Source organism: Plectropomus leopardus, chromosome 4 (assembly GCF_026936395.1).
Source record: "Plectropomus leopardus strain MGB_pleo_1.0 chromosome 4, ASM2693639v1, whole genome shotgun sequence".
In the NCBI taxonomy this organism is placed as follows: Eukaryota; Metazoa; Chordata; class Actinopteri; order Perciformes; family Serranidae; genus Plectropomus; species Plectropomus leopardus.
The window spans coordinates 18,249,729-18,275,092 of record NC_142179.1 but is presented as its reverse complement, the minus strand read 5'-3'; the positions used below and the strand labels follow the sequence as shown (position 1 = coordinate 18,275,092).

The 25,364-nt window shown below is 38.9% G+C and overlaps 2 protein-coding genes across 14 annotated transcripts in view; both read right to left on the bottom strand.

Moving 5' to 3' along the window:
- The window catches only part of bmpr1ba (bone morphogenetic protein receptor type 1Ba), a 90,865-nt gene extending 90,201 nt beyond the window's left edge, over positions 1–664 (bottom strand). For 5 of the 7 annotated variants that reach the window (XM_088076690.1, XM_088076689.1, XM_088076693.1 and 2 more), the window contains exon 1: positions 528–664. The gene's annotated coding sequence lies outside the window, so the exon portion shown is untranslated. The remainder of the gene's footprint in view (positions 1–527) is intronic. The other 2 variants (XM_088076695.1, XM_042487543.2) reach the window with 2 other exon arrangements.
- Positions 665–1,225: 561 nt separating this feature from the next.
- Positions 1,226–25,364, bottom strand: part of pdlim5a (PDZ and LIM domain 5a) — an 84,668-nt gene continuing 60,529 nt past the window's right edge. For 6 of the 7 annotated variants that reach the window (XM_088076685.1, XM_042487560.2, XM_088076686.1 and 3 more), the window contains 13 exons: positions 22,044–22,082; positions 21,021–21,662; positions 20,781–20,891; positions 20,598–20,672; positions 20,296–20,421; positions 19,906–20,067; positions 16,105–16,182; positions 12,808–12,890; positions 8,557–8,758; positions 6,666–6,846; positions 4,599–4,719; positions 4,203–4,318; positions 1,226–3,142 (listed from right to left, as the gene is read on the bottom strand). In XM_088076685.1, the coding sequence (XP_087932811.1) occupies positions 3,053–3,142; positions 4,203–4,318; positions 4,599–4,719; positions 6,666–6,846; positions 8,557–8,758; positions 12,808–12,890; positions 16,105–16,182; positions 19,906–20,067; positions 20,296–20,421; positions 20,598–20,672; positions 20,781–20,891; positions 21,021–21,662; positions 22,044–22,082 (2,026 nt within the window). In that variant the 3' untranslated portion in view covers positions 1,226–3,052. The remainder of the gene's footprint in view (positions 3,143–4,202; positions 4,319–4,598; positions 4,720–6,665; positions 6,847–8,556; positions 8,759–12,807; positions 12,891–16,104; positions 16,183–19,905; positions 20,068–20,295; positions 20,422–20,597; positions 20,673–20,780; positions 20,892–21,020; positions 21,663–22,043; positions 22,083–25,364) is intronic. The other variant, XM_088076688.1, reaches the window with a different exon arrangement.

The following is a 25,364-nucleotide window of genomic DNA, read 5'->3' as shown; positions in this document are numbered from 1 at the left end:
TCAGTTTCACACTCATTCACACAAGCACGAGCAGACAACCTGGCCATCATAAACTGAACACTGAGGGAAAACAAAACTTACTGCCATCATATTGAGAGAAATGCTGGCCAATTTTAGGGACTTTTTTGAAACTGCATTGAGTTTTTTGGGGGGTTTTTTAATGTCCTTGTATTTAAATATAGTTACACAGCAAAGTGAATTGGGCTAAACACAAATTATGTGATCCTACAATACTGCTGCGGTTATAATAATGTATAATAATGTAAACAGCGCTGACACAAAGCCACGGGCCAACAACTCTTATCACATGTTTCACTTCTCTCTCTCTCAGGTAAAAAGCTGTGAGCCAGAGCTGCTAACCGCACGTGCAGCTCACTGTCAACACCAGCAAACAAAAAGAGCAACGCCTGTCACACTCAGAGGTGATAGCAGCTCACAGTGGCGATGAAAAACTGCACACCGGAAACAAATCATCACGTTAAATACACTTTCTTAGTGTCATCCGCCCCCGCTTTAGGTTTACTCACCTTTATTTTCTTCCTTTGTTTTGTTATTTTGATGGGGAAGAGAAGTTTTAGCAGTCGGTACTCCGGTACAGATGAGAGTCGGTCTGCCTCCTCGCCAGAGCTGCAGCTTTTTTCCCTCCTTCTCTTTACTCCCCCCCTCCGTGTTTGAGGTAGTCTGCTCCTCACTCGGAGTATGAGGGGTGATTAATGCCACACAGAAGTGCATTAGCAAAGACAAAAGTGATTTAGTGAAGTCATGCTCTGACTGCTGACTCTTCTGCTTGATGTCTGATAAATAATAAACAACTAAAGAAGCAGAGATCTGCACCCTTTTTTGCACTTCTTTCAAACTGGACAAATGTTTGTTGACATGTAGGGGTTAATGTTAGTCTGTGTGGTGGTGGTGGGTTTTTTTTAAAATTTGTTTTGTGTCTTGCAATAAAACTATTTAAATAATAATCTTATTCACAGTCCAGTATGCCCTCATTTTACTGTTATCCTCACACAGTATCATATCACCGCTCTGTTTCTTTCTATTTCTGTGCCCTTTGACCTTTCTCATCATGGTGGAGACATGCGTTGAAATCTGCATTTCACACCGCTTATGTCAGACTCTTTACTGCCATGTGGTTTCTCAAGCAATAATACAGGAAGTTTAGTGTGGTAGATAGTATTACACTGACAGAGAAGAAAGCAAACATAAAAAAAACCACAGGATATTTCTCTTGGGGTTTTAAAAGCGCATCATTTATTAACAACTCACATCAACTTTGGTAGTTTGTAGTTTGTTGGCGAGTATTGTTTGATTGACACTGTATATTGTACTCACCCCCTTTATCCCTTGACAGCAAAAATCCAACAGTCTTTTAAGATATTTAGGTGAAATCAATATAAGTGAGTTTTGCTTCCATTTGTTCTGGTGTTTGAAAATTAAAGAAAAATATGTAACCATATGTACCCTTCAGCCACAATAAAGAGTAAATATTGTTTGTTGGGATGTTTAGTGGACAGTCAAATGAGATACTTGAAATAGAGAAGAAACTACCCCCCATCTACTCTCTGCACCATCCCCTGGAGAGAAAACACAGTTCCCCTTAACAGTTAAATACATATTGTCAGATAAGACATTTCTCATCTCTATAAACAAAATAAAATATACAGTTCACTACACAAGGATTATAGCATCCACATTTGACCTCATGTTCTTGCAGACTAGAAGAGCTACTCACTGTTATGAAAAAATATGGAGGACAGAATCAACCAGAATTTTTTATAAAATACAAAATAAATATTTATAATAACATGAGGTAAAGTGAGTAAAAATATGAATATGGTTCGTCAGACTATATGGCACTCAATATAGAAAACATATTTCTGCCAATACTATGCACTTGTCAAGATATGTTTGTCTATCAAAGTGAGGAGAAATAAATACATAGATATACAATCTAAAATATGAGCTTTATTTTTGTTATACATCTATTTATTTTGCATGTATATTTATTTATTTAGTTTGTATTTAGGGCCAATTCTGTCCTCCATAAAATCAAGACCTATTTTTTAAGTGCTTCACCTTTACACGTGACCTGTTGTTTTGAAACTGGTAACACTTTTGCCAATGTTACAAATATCACACAACAAAAAGAAATCAAAATACATAAAGGTTTTACCCTCACTCCAGACTTCCAGCACACCTGCATTACAACAACTTATACAAGCTAAGTTGGATGTTTTTTGCAGATTCTGATAAAGAGCACAGCAACAAAATATTAAAATACTCTGACCCAGTAAATTAGATGCCTAATATTCTCTTGAACATGTCTTATATAAATAGCTGCAGATCAGATCTTTCAATTTGATTACAGTTACACAAACATTAATACTAACATTAATAAATGTCTGCTTAGAAAATAAAAGTCTAGTAAATAGCATCCTCTTTCTGAATGTCTATGGTATGTGTATGAATATAGATTTTCACACATTTCTGGTACTGTCTCAGTGGTACTGATATAGCATGAAGCGATGCCCTGTTGTGCACTCGCTCGCAGTGGTAAATGTGAAGATCTCACTACTGTTGTGATTCTGAGAAACTCAAGATTAAACTGTGGATTAAGAAATAAAGACCAGGATCACAAATCCTACACATTACTGGTTATTGGACTTTGGTGATTGATAGTGGTAGTACACATAAATTGCACCATTTGGCTGTAAAACTTTTCAACTTCTAGATCCATGAGCAAATAAAATCCAGACTTTTTTTTTGGGGGGGGGGGCTTAGTAAAAACAGAGATCCTTTACTGCAAGCTTTGTTGCTGCTTACACTCAAAATCACACAAGAAAAGTACTGCACATTATGTTTTACAGTGGGTCTGTGTCCCTGAACAAGAATAAATTCACTTTAGCATACATGGCAGTGTTTTATTCTGACCAGTCTGCGCATATGAGTATGGCTGGAGTTTTATTGTTGCATGAACTATTAAGCGCCTTCTCACCCCACTGACCAAGGGAGGATGTATGGCTAGAAAATTGAGAGGAGAGTCCAAGATTCATATCTTCAATGTGTGAGCGTGTTTCTTGCATAGAGGTTTGTCTTTTTTGGAGAAGAAGGTCTGGCCTTCCAGAGTTGTGCAGCATACCTGAAGAAGAAGATACACACAAATATATAAAAAGATTACTTAAGAAAAGTTGTCCAGAAAATTAAAAAAAAAACCCTTATTGAAATAATTACTATCTTGTATGAAATAGTGATAAAAAAATGCCAGAAGGTGAATTTGTAACATCACTCTGAGAGACTCTACATCTGCTCATGACTATGTTTGTATAACTCCCAAACACCATTATACAAAGACCAACAACAGCCCCAAAAACGTGGATTTTGACTTCTGACGTTTCTAATGAGACAAAGCTAAGGAACCAATCCTATAACGCTAAAGCGAAACGAGGAGATAAGAGGAGAAGCCAAATTTCACTTTCATTTTCATTTCAACTTGTCAAAGCTGGCAATCGGGAACAAGGTTTCTCTAATATTAGCAACACATTATTAGCTTTTTGATAACACAGTGAAGCAAAAGGCTTGAGGGATTTTTTACCACATACATGCAGAGGTTTGTGTGTTAAATGAGCAGAGTCGAAGGTGAACACGTATGCTTAAGCTGCAGGCTGGTGAGTGAGGGACTGTGAAAATTTGCATATTCATAAATCTGCGTATACTAAACGAAGCAAAGTTGTGAGTTACATATAAGCCGCTTTAGGCATTAAGAGATTCTTTTTTAATCAATAAAATGTGTAAATATGTAATTTTGAGGATATACAGTATATATATATATATATATATATATATATATATATATATATATATATATATATGTATATATACACACATATATATTGTAGGAGATTAGTATTGGGGGTTTTAATTGATGTGCCTTGTTTGTGCAAAATCTAATATCAAAATGGTAAAATAAAAATTCAATGGCTGTTAAAAGTTTTTGGTTTGGTTCATGGCAGTGGTTAATTTTGATTGCATATCATTACTGACCAGGTTGAGGCCCCCTGCTTTAGCCCTTTCTGTGTAGAGTTTGAATGTTTGTGTCCGTTTCATCGGCCTCGCCCTCACAGTTTAAAGGTTTCCAGGTCAGATGATAAGGCGTCTCTCATTTAACTGTACTGTCAATATACTGTGAAGCTCTAACTCACGGCGCAGACAAAGCAGGTGTCATGCCAGGTGTAACCAAGGGCCTCCAGGAACTTGTCTCCAGCCTCGATGGGGAACTCACAGCCATGGCAGCCAGTCCCAAACATGTTGTAGAAGTCTTTAAATAGACAAAGCAACATGGCATGACATACACAGGACAAAAACATCAACACTTTTTAAGTTTTTCTTTCTTTAGACTGAAATTATTTTGTCTTCACAGTTGGCAGAAAAATTCTATTCAGCGAATTTATTCTATGAATAGAGAATCTATTCTATTCATAACAGAGCATCTTTTCATCCACCAATTTTTGTCTTCTAGTCTGAGACATCCTTCAACAGCCCTTTCAGCATTTTCAATGTGTCCAATCAGTGAATTGTTCAGGTTCGTCATCGCTCACCTTGCTCACAGTATGGCTCCCCATCCTCCAGGTGGAAGGTGTTGTTTCGGATTGGCTGCTGACAGCAAGCGCACAGAAAGCAGTAGACATGCCACGTCTGTTTGAGCGCGTTTATCACCTCCTGGGTGCAAACAGAAAACAGAGTGGTTGGTGGGAGGCTTCATTCTGTTCATTCTGAAGAGGGATTTTCAAGATTCAAGATTCAAACATTCACATTTATTGTCTATCATATAGTGACAGAAAATTGCTCTCAGCTTGGGGCTCAAACAACATGAAAAAAGGCATTCACACCCACAAGACTCACAAAAAAATCACACAATAGTTCCATAGATCAATAAAAACATGTGTGCAAAGCTAACAGCTTTCAAAGCTATTTTCTTTTGTGTTGGTCATACTAACTGGAAAGTTAGATCCAGAATACAGAGACTTCTGGTGGGATGCTGCCATGTTACAGTGCTCACTGGGTCAGTATTTGTAACAGTGCTGTCAACAAAAATTGTTCATTTCTATTTTATCAATCCCAATTTGATCATAAACCTGTTTTACATGTGTCAGATATGCGCAGCCTGCCATGCAGTCTGCCCTTTTCTCGTGTCACATTTAAATGTTATGTATTTTTCTCCAGTGGGGCCACATGACCCAGCTTAAAATAGACAAATTGCTTTCTTTCCCACCCTGAAACTGTGAGAACAAGACAGGACAGGGAATAAATGGAAAGTTGGTGGGCTGGAGTGAAATGAAGGATTAGAGGAGAGGGAGTGAGAAAACAGGTCAATAAGAAGCCATAAGCTGGTTGAAGATGTGTGAGAAATAGAGGGTTGAAAGGGATTGAGGCTAAAGAGGTTAGAACACGTGAGGGATGAATGTCAGAGCTGTTATGCGAGCAGAGATCTCGGCTTCCTGACAATCTGGGTTCATGGTACACCTGCAGCCTCCAGGCCTCTAAGCCTAATTCTCCTAACACCCGAACATATACTGCATTCCTGAGTTTCAGTGGTGGTCACTATACAACTCCCTATAACCTCCCTACACTGACCTTCTATGCGTTTATCCTGCATGTCTGGTGTTGGAGTACCCTAAGAGTGACCCTTTGATGATGTCTACATATGAGGATTATGAGACAGTGGGCCCCTGGGCACAGACATGCAAAAGGCCCCACCACCTGTTCTACATAGGAGCACGACACACAGACTTTATAGTTGTTTGGCCTTTTTTTGTTGTTTTGTGTGTCTTTGTGGTCATTTTGAGTCTCCTGATAGCTGCTATGCACCCCTTCATTGTCACTTTGTGTGTCTCTGTGGTTCTTTTACCCCTTTTCATGAATGTTGTGAGTCTCTTTGTGTCTTTTTGTGTCTCAACTACATAAAATGTGTTCATTTTTATCTTTCTTTGTTGTTGAGTCTATTTCTGGTTGGTACTTGTCTCTTTGAGTGACATTTTGCATGTGTCGACATCTATACATTTATTATTTGGTTTCAAACCGACAACAATAAATCTTGACATACAAAGTAAGAAGAAGAAGCAGTGAAGACTTTGATTTACACCAGCACACTGTTTATCTAGTCCCTGTAAGACAGTCTCTCATAGAGACAGAACATGTGCACAATGCTGCAAGAACTATTTAGTCTTTCCCAAGAATAAAATTGAGTGAAATATCATAGAAAAGACCAGTAGAACGTAAAAACCATAAAACAAATGAAGTCAGACAATTGCATTTGTGACATGTTTGTACTGAACACCACAGAGGAGGACTATCGCTTTTGGTCTCCAAACAACAGGTGGTGAAGTTTGAAAACAGCCACACACAATGTCAAAACCAGCTGTACACTAAGTGAATAGAACAAAGTTAAAGTCTCTAGACAAATTCATACAATGAAGAAATTCATCAAAGTTAATTGATCTTATCTGTCAAATATAAAGTATATTCTCTTAAAAGAACTGTAAAAAACAGACAAGAGAAGCCAGACAACAATTTGATAAGTACAATGCTACTGGTCTTGCCCCTCTACACATACACACACACACATACGCACACACTAATCTCCATTTCACTTCATACCAACTCACCCCCAGTATCTTGGCCTGGCAGCGGCTGCATGTGGGAGCAAAGAAATCTTCATAGCAGTGTTCACAGTAGACTGATCCCTGTTCTTCCACAAAACCTAGGTCTGCCAGGGATGTACGGCAGTGGGCACAGTTAAACTCCTCCTTGTGCCATGATTTCCCCATTGCTACCAGAAATGGGCCTCTGGAGAAAAGGACAAGCAGTTTTAAAATAACTCTGTATTGGCACAAATGAACACAGGCTAACCTTTTTAAGTACTTGTATTAAAATGATATGTATTCATGAATGAAAGATATATGCAAGTACTACTTTGCTCAGCAGTATTGCTACAAAGAGCCACTAGAGGGCAAATGGTCAAACCATACAACAAATAAATGAATGAATGACAATGTCTCTCCAATTTCCAGCATGTTTCTGCTTTCCCACTCTTCTGCCTCTGAGAGAGAATAATATCATTCATATCTGGTTTCTTCTTGTTCATTCTGATTTAATATTTTTATTTTGTCAACAAAATCTAAGAATAAATCAAGCGGGTGATGACTGTATGTGGTTATTTCACACAAGAAAGCCTAAAAGAAAAGACAAGAAACAGGCAATATTTGGAAAGGACAGTCAACCTGACAACTCAGTGGATAAAATAATGTATTTAAGAGAGCTGCAAGTGGTTATCTTTATTATTTATTCATCTGAATTTTTTCAAAATAAAAAATACTACTAAAAATTCGTACTTATTTAATTGTATACTATGTCTGAAGATAGGGGGAAATGCTACTTTAAAATCTATAATTATATCATCAAATGCCTGGTTTTGGCCCAATGAACAGTCCAAAGGTTTTAATATTTACTATGATATAAATGTTTTATATGGTTGGAAGCAGTCAGTATTCATCTTATGTGCTTTAAGGATGTAAACAATTAATAGATTATATAAATTGTTCGATCAATGAATGAATTAATCGTTCAAGTACTCCAATCGGGTTGGACTACACTGAGAAATCTGGTTTGTTGCAGCACTAAAGGTCTTCTGTGACCATCATCCTCTGCATCCACTCAGACAGCACCTTACACCACTGTCCACTTTGATGATTAGGTAATGTGGGAAAACAACAGAGACTAATTAACATCACACAATAGCTGTGCTTATCTGAGCTAGCATGTGAGCTACCCTATCCTTAGTGATATGCAATGTAAGGCGACACAGGCTGGGAGATAGGTCTTCGGTTAGAGCAGTCAGCTACCGGATAAGTAGGGTAGAGGTAGACAGGAGGGGGGAAGAGAGCCAAGAGTGATGCATCTCTCTATGCCACTCTTGCTGAACGTACACCAGTGGGAAACAAAAGACTTATACTGTATTGAAACTGGAAAACCAAACAGGATAATCAAGACCTGGTATCGTGTGTGTGTGTGCATGCGTGCATTCAGCCTACATGTGCAACATCACTCTACAGTTTGATTTGCAGGTGCAACCTAATTCCCCTTCCTCTTATCTACACCACAGTCAGATCTTTGTAGTTCTACAGTTTCATACACAGATTATTTACTCAAGATGGTTTCCAGTTAATTATTTTAAGTGCTTGACTGAGACACTGAATAATTTAAAGGTGGACATTATTTTCCTTTACGATCTTATTTGCTTGAGTACAAATGGATGTCTGTGCAGTCCGGTTGAAGAGATTGCCTCTTTTCTGGGGCTTGTGCGAGCAGTATGGGTATGATGTGATGGAGCTTAACACAATGCATGTAAACTATTTTCTCTCAAAATCTAAACTATAAAAGGTCATGACAGGCCCCTTCCTTCCTAATGACAGAGCCTGTGGATTCTTCATACATGATGTCTCCATACTACAGATTGCTACCAAGGATGCTACCAGTGCAAACTGAGTTTGTGGTCACCTGATGACCATGTTGCAGTGGGCACACATGGGCGTACGAGTCCCAGCAGGGATGTGTTCTGCCTTCTGGACCAAGGTGTCCTCATCTTTAGGGTGGGGCTGAGGTAAAGGTCGGGCTGGGACAGGACCCCTCGGGACACTGGCACTTCCATTACCCTTCATCCCAAAAGATGGGGTGATCAAACCAGTCCGTGGACCGTGACCTGAAGGAAACAGACGACAGATAAAAGGCTATTAAGACACAGGGATGGTAAAAGGAAAGAGAAACAAGTGGGAAGCAAAAAGTGGCATCACAAAGGATGTATGTGCATGCTAGCATCTGTGTTTTATTCCCAGGTGTGTAAGTTATTTGACCTCTGCCCTCTCTGTCTATACACCCAGCAGGTGTCATGGCGGTGCATGCAGCTGGCGGACTACTGTTGTCAAAACCAGGAATTCACCACATCAATCTTCCAATCTTTCACTCCACCTTCGACACATTCCTATGGCATATGTGCATGCAAACACATGACCACACACACACACACACACACACACACAGACACACACACACACACACACACACACACACACACAGACACACACACACACACACACACACACAGAGACCACCACGAAATCCCCCCAGTTAAAATCCAGACACCTGGCTAAACATGTAGCTTGGCCTTTGATCTCGACACTGTGGATGGAGATTTGTATGTGTGTGCACTGTGAGGCAAGAGCTACTTTTAGAGCTTGGCTTTACCATTACAGGCAATGTTTAGGTGTGTCCGTGTGGGCAAGAGAGGGACTGGGTTTACATTTAATGTTTGGGGCTCCTTCACCATGATCATAACAAATAGAGATTAAACCTGCAATAAGGGCCAGCAGAAACACGCTGTGAACATATCACCTTTTAAGTTAACCCAGAAAACTTGTTAGCAAACAGTTGCTTATTTACACATTCAGGTGTTACAGGGCAACATTATCAATATTTTGAAGTCATGTTTCTGGCTGCCTAATGAATTTAAGTCCAATATTCATTCTTTTATCTCTGTGTTCGTCTCTACCAACTCCTGAGGGAAATGGCTCCTTCACTGCTACATGCTCCACCATGTTCACAAGCTAGCTGCTGACGTCTGTCTGAGCACAAGCAGATTATTGGACAATGGGCCCCTGGGCTCAGACATACAAAAGGCCCCATCACTTCTACATAGAAGCATGGTTTTTGTCGTTTTCGCTGTTGTTGTTTTGCATCTCCTCGTAGTCATTATACATCTTTTTGTGTTTTCATGTCTCTCTGAGGTTATTTTTCCATCTTTTTTGGTTGATTGTATTTCTTTCTGCTCATGTTTAGTCTTTTTCTGTTTGGTACATGTTACAGTAATATGAGTGACATTTTGCAGATGAAGACCAGGTAAAGTTTATATTAGGGTTTTAGAGCTTTTTCACAGTAAAAAGCTGCTTGCTGGAAACTACATGATGTGAGCCATGAGAGTGAACCAAAACAGTAAAGCTGTGGGTTGGACAGCAAAACATGAGCTGAAACTCTCTGCAAAGCACCATAAAGCCATTCAGAGCTGCAGATTCAGGTGACAATTCTCACACTGTTATTTGATAGATGTTTTCAAGGAATAAAAAATATAATTATTGCCTATTTAAATCTAAGCTTCTGTTTAACAACTGGGATGGAGGCTAAAATTTGTAAAATGTAAGGAAAAGACAGCTTCCTGATTGAATTTTAACACCATGCCAATATATTTTACAATGGCCATTTGCAACAAGGCAGCAGCTGACAGCCTCGGTTCATTAACTGCAGCTTGGGACTCAAAATAGGTCAGTTGCTCTTTGCTGCTGCGGCGCTATACGACTGGTAGTATACTTTCATGAGCCTGAGATCCTGGCTAAGTGACTACATTTACTATTTTTGTTGAGTGGCAGTTTTATCAGGGAGAGAACTGAGGAAGAGGAGGCGGCTTGTCCCATCAGACTAGATGGGGTAAAAATTGAAGCATAGGCTTTTTATTTCATAAATAAATGTTAACAAATAAATAGACAAAGTCAGATGTATACTGTATTTTTTTTGGATTGTACATGATAAGCTGAGTAATGTCTAGAAAATGCATGTTCTCAGAATCTATGGGCCGAGTGCAGATGGAGCTGGGGCATTACACCGCAGCTCTGTGGCTTGCCTTTAAAACTTTATTCACAACTCCCGACAGGTCCCTTCAGTAAATATTATCTTACTAACGGAGTAGAACTGCTGCACGTGTGATCGAGCAAGGCGCCACAGGCAGAGCGGGGCCTTCTCGCCTGCTTAATGGGCTTCCACAGAGGAAAAAGACGAGAAAAGAAAAAGAAAGTCTGCAATGACCTATTTCACAACATATGTCATGCTTCAACCATGGAAAATAAGCCTCTTTCCCCTCACTAACTGGCTGCAACAACATTCAATCCAACGGCAGTAAATCAGTTTTACACTACGCCAGGATTTAGAACCAAACATTTTTTATATGAGAAGAAAAATAACATTTTTTTAACTGTAGGGGGGAATCAATTAATCAATCAAAATATGTACTTAAAAGAAGATTTAGTTCAATTTCTGAATGAGAGTTTATTTTTAGGAATGCATTTTGGGGGACTCTACATTTTAGGTATGCGTGACTTATGCTAAGAAAACACTTCAGGCACCTTAGTCTGACTATATTCTACTTGTAGCATTACTAGTTAATTAAGTGAAAAAATACCACAACATGCCTGCAGTAAAAGGAACTCACACAGGCATAAAGATATACCTTTGTTGGATTTGGCAGCCGATTTAGGTAGTAATGTACTATTCCACAGATCTCATGCAGGAATTGGCTCAATGAACAGAAATGTATTTTAGTCGCTGAAACCCATGTATTATGTATATATTCTGTATTCTTTAATGTGTTCGCAAAGGCGCAAATGTTATTTCAGTCAGCTAATAGGACACATGCCAACTGTGGCTTGGTCCCTGATCCATGAATCATATTTTACACAGGATGGAAAAATTACTGCCGGCAAGAACTAGTGCTCATTGTAAATGTGTGAAAAAGTAAATGAAAAACCATTTAGGATGTGCTGCCATCACAAGTGGACAGGAGAGAACACACATACTTGGGTTTAGCTAGACATCTTCTCAAATGTCCAACACAGTGGTTTAGATGGACTACTACTTTCCTGAGGTCCTACAGCTGTGGGAGTTCAATTAAAGCACTGAAAATAATCTGAAAGCTAAAATTACTGCCTTGTGGTTGTATGGCTTTGCACACCAGTCACGTTACAGTTAGAGTTTACATCCAGGTCTGTGAAAACATGGAGGCTTCTCACAAATCTTCCCCCGGGCAGCACAGAAGGTCTATACAATAAGTACAGTTTAAAGGTGGGCGCCCAAGATTAGTGTCACCAATTCAGTATTTGACCAAATGTCTCTCCGTCTTTTTCAGAGTTATGATAATAGCCAAAAAAGTGTTCTTGCAGATGTTACAGTGAAGCTGAACTTTGACCTTTCGGATATAAGATATCATCACTTCATCATGATATCTAATTAGACATTTGTGTAAAATGCTGTCATAATTTGTGCATGAATTCCTGAGTTAAGCCCAAAAACTTTTTAACTTCAACTTTGACATTTGACCACCAAATTCTAATCTGCAATTTCGAGTGGCGGATTGTGGAGAAAACTCAAGGCCTTCTTGGAGTATTGCATTCACAAGGATGAGACAGGCAAGGTCACAGTAATCCTGACCTTTAACTACCAAAATGTAATTAATTCATCATTGAATCCAAGAGGATGTTAGTGTTACATTTGAAGAAATTCCAAAAAAACACTGTTGGGTCTAAAAAGGGACAATGGTGTCACTTATTCAGGCCCCATCATTAACATAAACACACATTAACCTAACAGCACACAGCATGACTAAAACTTATTATCAAAATAAGTGCATTGCACTTCAAATACTGCTCATGCATTCACATGATTCTAAAAAGTATTAACATATTAACAGAAATATGTGACTGAAATAAGCGATTGAATAAGTATATAAAAATTAAAGCACTTAATCCCGAGCATAATGAAAACACAGACTTGGTTTCTCTGACTGTCACATATTGTTAATGTGGGAAGAAGTCAAAAGTAAAAACCTTTTAATATGTGCTGCTGTCAAAAGTGGGTAGAAGAGAACACGCACGCACGCACGCACACACGCACACACGCACACACGCACGCACACACACACAGAGTGTTTACCCTGGATTGTGGCAGGTCCTTTGGTCATGGTCTTGACAACTGCAGACTCGTGGCTGTTGAGTTCTGGCTCCTCTCCCTCTTCACTGTGCAGAGAGACAACATAGAAATTATATGTAAATCAGTTAATAGGTTTTGTGATTTAATTCATTAAAACACACCAGAAACTATTGCCCCTGCACATAAAACTTAAATTGCAAAATACATGGTTACCATCGGCATCCCTCTCACTCAGAGTGAAGGGTATATACACTACATAGTCTGTGTTTTAGCTTCTTTTTTTTTTACAAAGATTTACAAAGAAGCCCACTGAACTCAGGGCAATTTGGAAATTCAAAACACACAACAAGAATGACAGGAAGAAAAAAAACAGCAAAGTATAATTTTTCAAGTTCCTGTCAAAATACAGTGAGACAGATTCCAGACCACCTACCTGCTGACAGAGCGCAGACAAATATGGTACCAACCAAAACACAGCACGCAGCTACAGCCAAAACAGTACAGTGATCAACTTCACGACGCACTTCCTACTCATGGGTACAGTATGCATAAAATGTTGCCCATGTGCCACTTTCAGAGCGGAACAGGTCACCGGCCCGATGATGGATAGGAGACGAGTAGGTTTGCACAGCACTAATGATACAGCGCACCCATTCAAAACCAGTGCCAGAATATCAGTTCACAGAGAGAAATGGACCACGGTGGAGTGAAATATAGCATGGTGTAATGAGCAAAGTGCCCATTCCAGATGTGCTATAGACAGATGCCAGACTACCAGAACTAATGATGGAGGGAAGACAAAGTTCTTTCGGTGCAGCATGGGGTTCATGGTATTTATTTGTTTTTTCTAGAATTTTAAAACAATTACTGTACAGGTAAACATTGTTGCCATTTCCTTTTACATTTCGATTGTCTCCTCTGAATGCACAATGTATGGGTTTAATGCTTCATCGAGGGTGTGAAGAGACTAACAGAATGAATCCCCACGGCAACACTGGCAGTCCATTTTCATGGGACCCAATAAATATAACTAAATTTCACATTTGGGTCAAAGGCTGAGTAATTTTAAGAGACTCTGCAGCAAAAATTTGTGGTGATCACCAACGATGCCAGAACATTAATTCAATTGACGGCGTAGAGAAAATGTATCTATTCGGTGTCGAGCTCCCGACACCAAATAGATAAATTGAGCCTGACTCAGTGTTATGATAGGTGTTGAGTTCATATTCAGTGAGCAGTGCTGTGGAACAGGGTGATACATTTGTCTCTTAAGATGTTTAAACCAATCATACAAGTATGATGTAAAATTAAGTCTGTGGATTTTGTGCCATATTATTTATGAGTATAAGACATGAGCTTACTGAACATACTCAGCTGCACCACAGTGTATTGCATGTCTTAATATGGTGCAATGGCAGAGATTTTGAGTCTGTTGATATGTCATTTTATTAAGTTATATATGTGATTTGGCCTGGCTGCAACCAGATGCATCTGTCAGAACAAGTAAAACATGTGTTCATAGATTTGGCTGTTTCCCAGGATAAAACATGTCCGTGAGCTAAATGCTCTCTCATAAAGTTGTTCACGGTTCAATGCTCATTGTGTCAGATTTACATGTAGGGCAGCAGCTCTTTCCTTCATCTAGAAGAAAGTGTCTTGTAGATTTTGACTTTCTAGAGACACTTCTCTAACAGGAAAATTTTAGTTCTCCTTTTTAGGATTCTACCCTGCAATAGTTTGGCGACCTGTCCAGGGTGTAATCTGCCTCTCGCCCAAAAACAGCTGGGATAGGCTCCGTCCCTGCGACCCTTACGAGGACAAGCGGTTATGCACAATGACTGAATGTTTAGGGTGCTGTTCACTGATCTTCCATTAAACCTTTGAAACCTGGAATGACATCTGTTTTCTTGTGCTGCATTCAGACGCCTTTCACACTGAATTCAACCCTTTGAAACTTGAGCAAATTTTGGTGATTTCTTTTGAAAACGTGGGGAAAAAAGCAATGACCAACCTGAGAGGAATGTATCACAAATTGCATGAATTTAGTAATAGGTGACAAGAAAATGATGTTAAAATTAATTTTTAAAAATGGGAGGATTATGAGAAAATTACCCCCCCCCCCAAAAAAAAATGAAATATCCAGAAAACTATATTACTTATATATGTTTTTATAATATGCAATTATGTTACCAAAAAAAACATAAAACAAATACTTTTTCAGTACTTTATAAGGTATTTTTTCAAAGAACTTATTTTCAGGTAATTGTAACTTCTTGTAACTTTTTTTTACAAATTTCTAGCTATTTTTTGGGCAATGTCTTTTTAAGTTGCTTGTGAAAGAAATCAATCCAATCTGCTCAGGTTTGAAAGTGTTAATTATAAGTGACCAATAAAGATCCAAAATCAATTGCTTCCATAGCCATTGTTAATCACTGATAATACATATAACACAAAAACAAATGTTCTTGTTTCATTTGAATGAAGAAATTTTGTCTCAATACAAAATACTTTTGCAGATTTGGTTTTAAGAACACCACGACAGACTTGACGTTATTAACATCCCGTCTTGCAGAGAGATGCCAGAGTTTTTTACAGCTATCATGGTGGAAGAGTGATAAAATGTCTTTGTTCTTCAATCAAATGTGGCCCCAGAGCCTCAAACTGTCCACTGCCCTGCAATATGGTGCAAAATGAATAACCTCTCTATGAGTAGCATCAAGTTTATGGTTGTGTGTGTTTTCAAGCATGTGTGTGTTCATTAACGCCACTTGAGGAGCGTGGGTGGGCCGGCAATCTCTCCCCAGACATATTACACCCATAATGCATAGTTTTAGCCGATGCCAACAGTTGTATCACTGCTGTCTTCCACTTGTGCCTGGCTGTTAGGGGACTCATGGGAGACACGTGTTATGGCAACTGCAGCCATAGTTACCATGAGTTGTATGTTTTGAGTGTGTGAGAAACAAAGAGAAGAAAAGAACGTGATAGAAACTATGAGAGCGAGACAGAGGGAAAGATAGAGTGTGTATGCTGGTTTCACCTCAGTCAGTGCTCTGTGTTTCAGCTGCCCTCCCTGCCTCGGCTGTCATATTGCTTGTGCACACACTTCATTTGAACATTTGGGACATCCATAACATCAAATGGTCCCTACAGAGCAGGGGGTTCACTTTACCACCCAGGAGTGAACTCATCGATTCAAATGTTCTAAGTGAGAGCTTAACCATAAAAACCATGGAACACCAGTTGTGGGATATTTGCTCAAAAATTTAACAATGAAAGGAGAGGAAACTTTGAATTTACCTAAAGACATAGACAGCATTGACAGGAGAGGAGAGGAGAGGGTCTCCCTCCTCTGCGGCAGACTGATGCCACGACACCCTTTCGTGTGAGAAGAAAAATATCACAGAAATAAAAAAAGTAATAACAATGGCATTCCCAATCTTAGTAGTTGTTAATGTAAATACAAAGATAAAAACCTTAAAATCTCACCACATTCACACGTGGTTAGAAAGTGTACCTCATGAATATACACTGGTAAACAATGAGCACACAAGCTACAGAGCAATGACAAGCATTGTGATAAATGCACCCAGTGGACTGTTGTGTTAGCATTGATTCCAGCCAATCAGCCTTTAGAGGATACATGTTCTCTATAGGAAAGAGACTGTCATGCTGCACAACATCTCTCTTCATTCTCATTATCTGCTTATCATTTTGTGCATCGTGTGTCTGACAGGAGGAGCCAGTGGAGACAGTGCGCACTGACGTCTTACATCTATAGCCAGAGAGAAAGAATTGTCAGCAGGCCGACAGTGCCAACTAGCTGCCAGTTCCTCACCATTTTCATTCGACTCCATTTACATTTGAATTACTGCAAACAGTTTTGCACAGGCCAACAACACCTCCACCACAACTTGTAGTTCTATACTTTATTTATTGAAATTTTATTTGCTCCAACTCTGTAATTTTCATATCTATCCAATAATTATAAGGGGAGACACTACAGGTTAATATAATAAAACTAAAACATACCATGAAATGTCCCCTGCTGATTACTTAAATTAAGAGATTTATTTTCCATATTACAAGTTGTCCTAAAATTTAGATATTATCTAATGACATATTCACGATTTTGCATACATTCCTGAAACAGAAACCAGAACACTGGATAATGTCAGATTTTTGTTTCGTTATGTTTATTTATTAAAAGTCTTTTTCTTTTTCTTATTTTGAAAAAACAGTTTTACAGATATGTATTGTAAAAATCCATTGTGTGTTAGACTAAAAATAAGACACTACAGGTGAATAGGGAAAAACAATTTAACAATAGATTTCATCATAAAATTTCTTCAGTTGATCAAGATGATGATTTTGTGTATTATACGTTTTCGAATATTTTATGTTCAAGTATGTTAATGGGGCATTATATGAATAAATATGCACATTTTGCATACATTCCCAGGATAGAAATCTAATCTATAATAAATATAGTATAGTATAGTATGTATAGTATATTATATATAATATAGTATTTTTGACATTTTCTTTCCACTAGTCGGAGAGAAGACAAAGCCAGCAAAAATAGCCCTAAATCTCAAAATTGACCATAGAAGAATTATGAACTGGTCAATATAAATGAAAATAATAAATACATATATCTCCCTTTAATCGCACATTCAAAGTGTGGGATTAACCTTACAAATCACTGTAAATGCTGTCAGTGACACCTCAAAACAAACCACTATCTACTAGCAATCCCTTATGACCTTACTGTCGACATTAGCTGTGAAAAGTTAACCTGATTAGTGATCCCCAGATTGGCAAACCACTGCTCAACATTAAGGTAGAAAAATATTTAAATTAAGAAAGTAAATCAGTGAGCTTTCTGGCTAATAAATGTAATTTAATTTGTTGTTTTCTCTACATTGAAATAGAAACAAGAGCATCAGCTGGCATCAACAAGAAGATCGTTTCTGTAAAGAACAGGAAGGAGCTCATCCTCTTCATGATATTAAGCTATAATGCTGTGACATTAAAGGCCACAGTGCCATCTATTCAAATTATCTCGGCGAACGAGCTAACAAGATCCATTCACATTAGCTTTTGGGAATTGGCTAACAACAGGTGACAAGTAGAGCAGGAAATAAGATGCTCCCCAGCCCTTCATTCATTAGAGCCAATTACAGCACAGCTCGTTAATATTCTCCACCAATCAGGCCAATTACATGGGGACTTAATTGTATTCTGCAGGACTGTGATTGGTTGATTAATGGAGGCCCCGCTGTTTTGATTCAATAGTAGCCGGTGAGAGTGCCGACCATCTGGATGTACTGGGCCACATATGAACCTTGTTAACTGGGGGGATAATTAAAGAGGGATGGGAGGAAGGAGGAGAGAGGGATTCATTTATTTTCTTTTTATTTGTCTTTCTCTGCCCTGTTTTGTCTCAGTATGCTACACTTTTTATCATTGGTACAGCGCAACCTTGAAGTTTAAAATCATGTATCACTTCCCTGTCACCGGCCTTGCTGTGCGTCGCCGATGTTATTCCTGTTTATCTAATCTGACGTCTGTTTTCAGCACCGCATGCCGCCTAATAATGCAACTTTTTGTCTGCTGGTGCGAAGCCAAAATGAGGGTGAAAAAAGGTAAATTTCAGGCTCCCAACTGTTTACATATGTTAAGTAACCCCTTGTGTACTGTAGCTACGATGAGAACTTGAATTATGCATCTCATAAATGTGTTGGTTTGGTTTGAACATTGAACAAATGGTCCATTAACATAGCTGACTGCTGTCCAGCAGCTCTCCCCACCACACAACAGATGGTCTATAATTCAGCCCTGTGATATTCTTTGGAGCAAATTCAATCCTCACACACTATACCGTCCATGTGTGTGCATACACACACACACACACACACACACACACACACACACACACACACACAATGATTAAGACATTCACCCATACAGATACCCACTCAAACTGTCTCCCTCTCACACACTCTTTTCATACTTCACGGTTTCAATGTGTACAGTTGTGTCCACTCGCCAATGACGGATCTCTGTGAGAAGCTGCCAAGTTGTTTCACAGTGACCACAGAATGTCATAGTTGGTATGAGTTGTCTCCACAAAGACATATGGACCGTGTCTTTTGGTGTTGGCATGCTCTGACCAAACATATCTTTTTCACTGTAATGAATGGCATGTTCAGAGGAATCAAGGGCTGTTTACACCATGTGTTAAAATTCAAAAATATATATTGAATATATTAGTCAAATTTGACATCAAATAGAACACAACATCTGCCACCTTGAGTCGTTTGTTGAAATTAGTTTGTGTGCTATTATTGCGAAGCCTCATGCATCACATCACACACCGTCGTATCCAATTATTTAGTAGTAGATGATTATATGATTGGCACTCTTTAATGGATTCAGACCTGGACAAAACCCTATTTAAAAATGTTGATCTGATTAATGTTGATCATTCTCAGTCCCTTTAACTTCAAAGACCAGTGTGTAAGATTTAGGGAGACTTAGTGGCATCTAGAGCTGAGGGATTGCATCCTGCTGAAATTTCTTGCAGTTAGTCAGAATGGACAACTTCCTATATAAATGCAGTTAAATGTGGCATAGGTCATTCTGTCAGTTCATTCATACTATGGCATACAGTAAAAATGGTCAAAAAAGACATAATTCCAGATGCAGATAATAGTTATGGTGCAGCATTTAGAAGAGGTTTATGATGTCGAATTTCAAATGAACAGTCCAAAAAGTCAACATGTAAGATGTTGAAAAATGGGGCGTCAGTGGCTGAGTGGATACAGCAGGTGCCCCGTGAATAAAGGCAGTGTCCTTGCCACAGCGGCCTTGGGTTTGACTCCCGCTCAAGGCCCTTTGCTGCATGTTGTCCCCACTCTCTCTCCCCCTTTCACAATATTGTTCTGTCCTATCTAATAAAGACTAAAATGCCAAAAAAAAATCTTTAAAAAAACACACTGGACCTTTCACACAGCGTCAAACAACAGTTCTCAAGCAGCCAAGGCCATTTTCAGTTACACAGCAAAAGCTAGTTTTGTCCAGGTCTGCCCCGTCTACCTCTTATTCTTGGGCAGGTGCAGCTCACTGGCGCTACGACGCTTCTTCTTCCTCCTCAAGCGTAGTGGTGGAGCTTGAGTGATTGGAGTGATGAGCAGGGCATCCAATAAGCATTGAGACGCTGCCTTTTCAGAAGCAAAAGGACTGCTCTGATAAGGTGTTCTGACAAGGTGATGACATATTTAGGAAGAGAGGAGGAAGATGATGAAAGGGAAACTGTGACGGAGCCAAGATGTCAATTGCAAAATATTATAAAGAGGATAAAAAGAGAAAAATGTTATAGGAGTAATCAATTACAGGCGTAAGACAGAGATCGTTGAAAGGGAATAAACAGAAGGATACTTTTGGGTTAAAGCACACACATACACAACACTGGTACACTCTGTTTACCTCGCCTGCACTGGACTACGGTGCTCAGTGTGTGTTGTGGCCTGTTTGGGGGCACTGGGGGTGAGAGGAGGGGGACGCGGGGCTGCTCTAGGCAGGAAGTCCAGAGGACTTGACAGGAGCTCTCTCCTATTTACAAATACACAATCAAAGTGATATTAAATGTCTCCACAGAAAATACCAAAAAAAAAAATGACAACAAGATTGTTCCAGTAAGGTCGCCAGCTTGGCATTGTTCTTATCAATGCGGTAAACTACTTTGTAGTTCCTGCAACATTTAAGGAAGCATCCTAATAACACTGTACCTGACTGGTTTGGTGGAAAGGACATGGCGACGTGCTGCTATAGGAGATAGATGAGTATTGACTTGGACCGGGAAACTGAGGGGACAGACATCACAGACTGAAAAGATAGCTCAAGCAATTTAATGACTTGTCACTGAAAAGTTTATTTCTTGTGCATCAAGAACTAGAAATGTTGTGTAGCACCTTTGTCGAGGATATAATTTGTGCTCATCGCCATCATGATCAGTCAAACAGCCACTGGATGCTAACTTTTCTGAGTCTGTGCTGCCCTCTGGTGGTGCCGGAGAGGAATTGCTAGACCAAGGTATCAAAAGTAAAGAAAATTATTATACTCAAAAGTCTTTTTTTTTTTTTTTTTTTTATCTAATATGCATTTTAGCTTAATGCTGTGAGCTTTCGCAAAACATCACACGCTTAATGTACCTTTCAGCTGTGGGAAGTGGAAAGCTTGGTGGCTCTGCACCTGCTTTATCTGAGGCAGCTGGGATGGGATCAGACGAAGCTGCTGCTTGGTTTTGAACTAATGAGGAGTCACCACCATGTGGCAAGTGTAGCCCTTGAGCAGGTAATACACTACAAACAGGTAAACAGGATGCTGGAGTGTGGGTACTAACAGCACTCGGTCCAAGAAAATGTGGGATGTTGGCTGGCATAAACAAAGCATCCAGAGAAGTGTCATTTGGCCTTTGGGCATGAGATGATGGGATTTGGCTTGGACCAGTGTAAGTTAAAGGCACTAGCACCGGAGCTAAAGGATAGCTCATGTTAGACAAATGAGTTGGGTGTATTTGACAAAACATGTCAACAGAACTTGAATATGTCATTGGGATGGCGACCAAGTGAAGGGGTGCTGTAGATGGCACACTGTTCTCTTGATGTTGAGATGTTAGGAGGCTGCCAGGTTTAGAAAAGAGGACATAGTTGGGGATTGAAGCACCCTCTTCTGGCTGTTCCTGACTTGCTGATGAGCCTGAATCTGGCTGTGGTTGGTCAATGTTATTGGCTCCTGCATCTGAGGGTGAAATCTCTACTCGGTCAGATGATGGATGCTTTGGAGATCTGTCACTGGCAGATAACGAATAACAGAGAATAACTTTTTGGCGATTTCAAGAAAAAATTTCGATTGAGGATGAAGTTTGTTACAGTGGAAGTGTGAAAAAAAAAAATCAGGAAATGTGCTTGTGTGAAATTGTTGTTATAGCTTGCAAAATCAAGATGTGTTAACTTTTATTTGGTAAGACGATAAATTATTTAACAGTTGTTTACATTTTGGTACACCAAAGACTGGTGATTAGTTAGTTCCAGTGGTAAGTAGTATTAAGTAGTATTAAAAGCCTTAACGTGGCTGCCATTTTCTTTAATAGTGATGGCTGTGTTGCGGGATAATTTAACGAAACAGGTGAAGATGTGAAGAAAAGTGTCACAGTTTTAGATGATGATTTATACCTGACCTGTCCACCATTTGTCTCAGATTCAGAAAGACAGCTGGAAAAGGAAAGAGTGAAGTAAGTAGGAGAGAAATAAGGGAAGGAAAGGGACACCAGAGACAGCGAGAAAAGGACACAAGAAAAAAATGCGATAACTTTATTAGCAAGAATATAGAATAAGTTCTTTGCAAACTCAAAACACAGAAGATACATTTCAGCCACTAGATGTTTTCAAATGCAATCTACGAAGAAGAAACTCCAATGTGAGAATAATCTGCAGTAAGTAAACATTAGGGATAAAGTAAATGTAAAGGCACTGGAGAAATATTTTACATAGTAAGGACCTCAAAACAAACCTTCACAATGTAAGCCATTTATAGCATTTATACAGTCACTTTGCACACCATCAAAGCTGAACAACCTGCTCACTGAAAAAAGCCTTCCTGACTTACATATACCTTTTACCTCGGGCTGTACCGAATATCGTTTTGGTTTTTTTTTTTGTCTTTTTTCTGAAACTTCTATTGAAGTTTTCGAATAAGCTTTGAGTGTCTGTTGTCATATTTTATAACATCATCACCCTATTTTTTTGATCCTTATATATAATCCCCAACTAAATAAAGTGATTCATCAGCTTAAATATATTAGTCTTTTTTTAGTCAATCATAATATATTAATAAATAATAAATGCCTTTATTGATAGTTTCATCAACATAAATACAAATAGGTAGCAGACCAATCCAATAAGGGAATGAAATAATGATGACATAAAAATTGCTTTAATCAACATCATGATGTAACAGAAATGCTCAAAAACTAAATCAGATCATTTCAAAGTGTTTGCATTTTTTGTGCAGAAGTTCGGTGTGATGAAAAGAAACACAAACTAGTCTACTGTGGAATGAAGCAGAATATCTATTTGGATTAAAAAAAAACAACATGTTGTAAATTACATCTATCTTCAATATTATTTGACTTTATGCTCTGGAGTTATTGGAAATGTTTGGATTATATTAGTCAGAAACAATCCCATGCAGCCACAACTGGAATCTAATTCCAGAAATAGTGTAATACTATTAGTGTAGCCTATAATTTATTTATTAACAGAAAGATTCGACATGAAATAAACTATGCTGCAATCAAATGTTGATATAGAATTTGAAATTTCAAAGTTATCAATGAAGCTTTTATAAAAAATTCGGTACAGCCCTACTTTTACCATAAAAATGTCTTACAGCTCTGATTTCGACAATCTGATATCATTCCAGCAGCAGAGCATCAAAGCTATTGGTTTATATATACTGTACATACACACATGACAAGTTGAAATCTCTTCCCACTTTTCAGATGCCACCATATCTCAAGAAACTTTTTCTATAAAAGGGTTCTGATGCTAACAGATGCAAAAGATGTAAACAAGCCATCAAACCTTTTAAGTAGGTTTGAAGAGTCTTCCATAACATACTGCTACACAACAGTCCACGTAACATGAAGGGACATGCATAACTGCCTAATGCACTGGGTGCACTTGGTATTTTCAATTATTCCAGAAATTTAGTCCTTCCTAAAACCACACACCATCCCCCTTTGCCACATTTGCATAACAGCAGTATAGATGAAAAAGGGAAACAACCGTGTAGTTATGTAATGCATTTGCAAAGAGTGGGACTAAAAGTCCATCCTCTCTCATTAGCTATATAAAGACTTTTAGAACAGGCTGCAGGGTTTGACTGTTTATTCATTTGAGTGTCTGTGATTTCTGTGTATCATCATGTTATTTATGTTTAAGAATGAACACAGACTAAATGATTCATAAAATGTTGTTGGCACAACTCCCAGCAGGCTGCTTGCCTTTTCTTATTACCATGGGAACCAGCACTGTCTCTATGACAGCCGGCACATGCAACCACATTATTCATCTATTCATTCATTCATTCATTCATTCATTAACCATAACTGCTTATCATGTTAAGGGCCGCAGGGGGTGCTGGAGCCTATCTCAGCTGATATTAGGCGAGAGGCACCATAGACAGGTCATCAAGCTTTTAGGGCTGACACACAGAGTCAGAAAACAATTCACTCTCACATTCACACCTACGGTCAATGCAGAGTCACCAATGAATCTAACCTGCATGTTTTTAGACTATGGGAGGAAGTCAGACAAAATCAGTATATGCGCTGTATACACTGTAGTAACAGCTATATGTAGTTTAGTGAAATCTGAGATTGGAGGAGATGCTGATTGACAGCTGCATATCTAAATTTGGTCAGATTATTTGATCCCTGAAGATCGTTTTAAATAAGAAATATATTACTTGTCTTCCTTATTTGTTACTGTGGAAAACTGTACCACACAAAACCACTCAAAGACTCAGCGGGTAGCACTTGTTTGGCTTAATACTTCATCCTCACCATTTAAATTAATGTTATAATGTTTATCATTATAAAGATGCCTCCTTATTTCATTAAAAATAAATGTACACACAGTGGAGCATACAAATGCCTAAACAAAACCCAAAGTAATGTATAATGAAGTAAAAACACTAATAAAAGTGCGTATTTGCGCATCTACAGTAAACCTTTAGGGTTAGAGTCAGTGAAGTGGCAGAGCATGTAAGCAGCATTTAATAAAAGGTCTGAAAGAGGCCAGTGCCGTGCAGCCACATGTAATAACGGTGAAGGACAAGCCCACCAACACCCACACCCACACCCACACACACACACACACACACACACAAACTCCAACAGTTCCTTTGCAAGCTCTCACTCCAGTATTCTTCGCTTTATTTCCATCAGTCCACAAGCTTTTACTCCTTCAAGAGTCAAAACAACCACCTACAGAAACCAAACTTAAACAGAGCACACGTACACAGGTCGACAGTTACACACACAGACACACACACAGACACACAGAGTCTACTGGACATTGAGGGTGCGAGCAGACACTCCGTGGTGCCAGTCTCTCAGCTCGTGGTACTTAGGACCAATCACCATCCGAGTGGTGGTCTTGTTCACTCTGCCATCACAGGAAGAGAGAGACAAGAGGAGAAAAACACACCAAACAGGAGAGAAAAGAAGGATTTAGGAAAAGTAAAGTATTTGCTCTGCAAGCTGCAATGACATACACTGTAAGCCATGCCACAAGGATAACCTGATGATACGGTATGGGCTGTTGTGGCAAAAAAAAAAAGAAAGATAAAAGATTTGATGATACACACGGAGTGGACATGTGCTGTCATCAGAATAGAAAATGATAGAAATCAATACAGAGAAAGAAAGTAAATTGTAAGGATATCTGAAAAACAGGTAACTCCTGTGACATGAGGTCAAAATGCAGCCC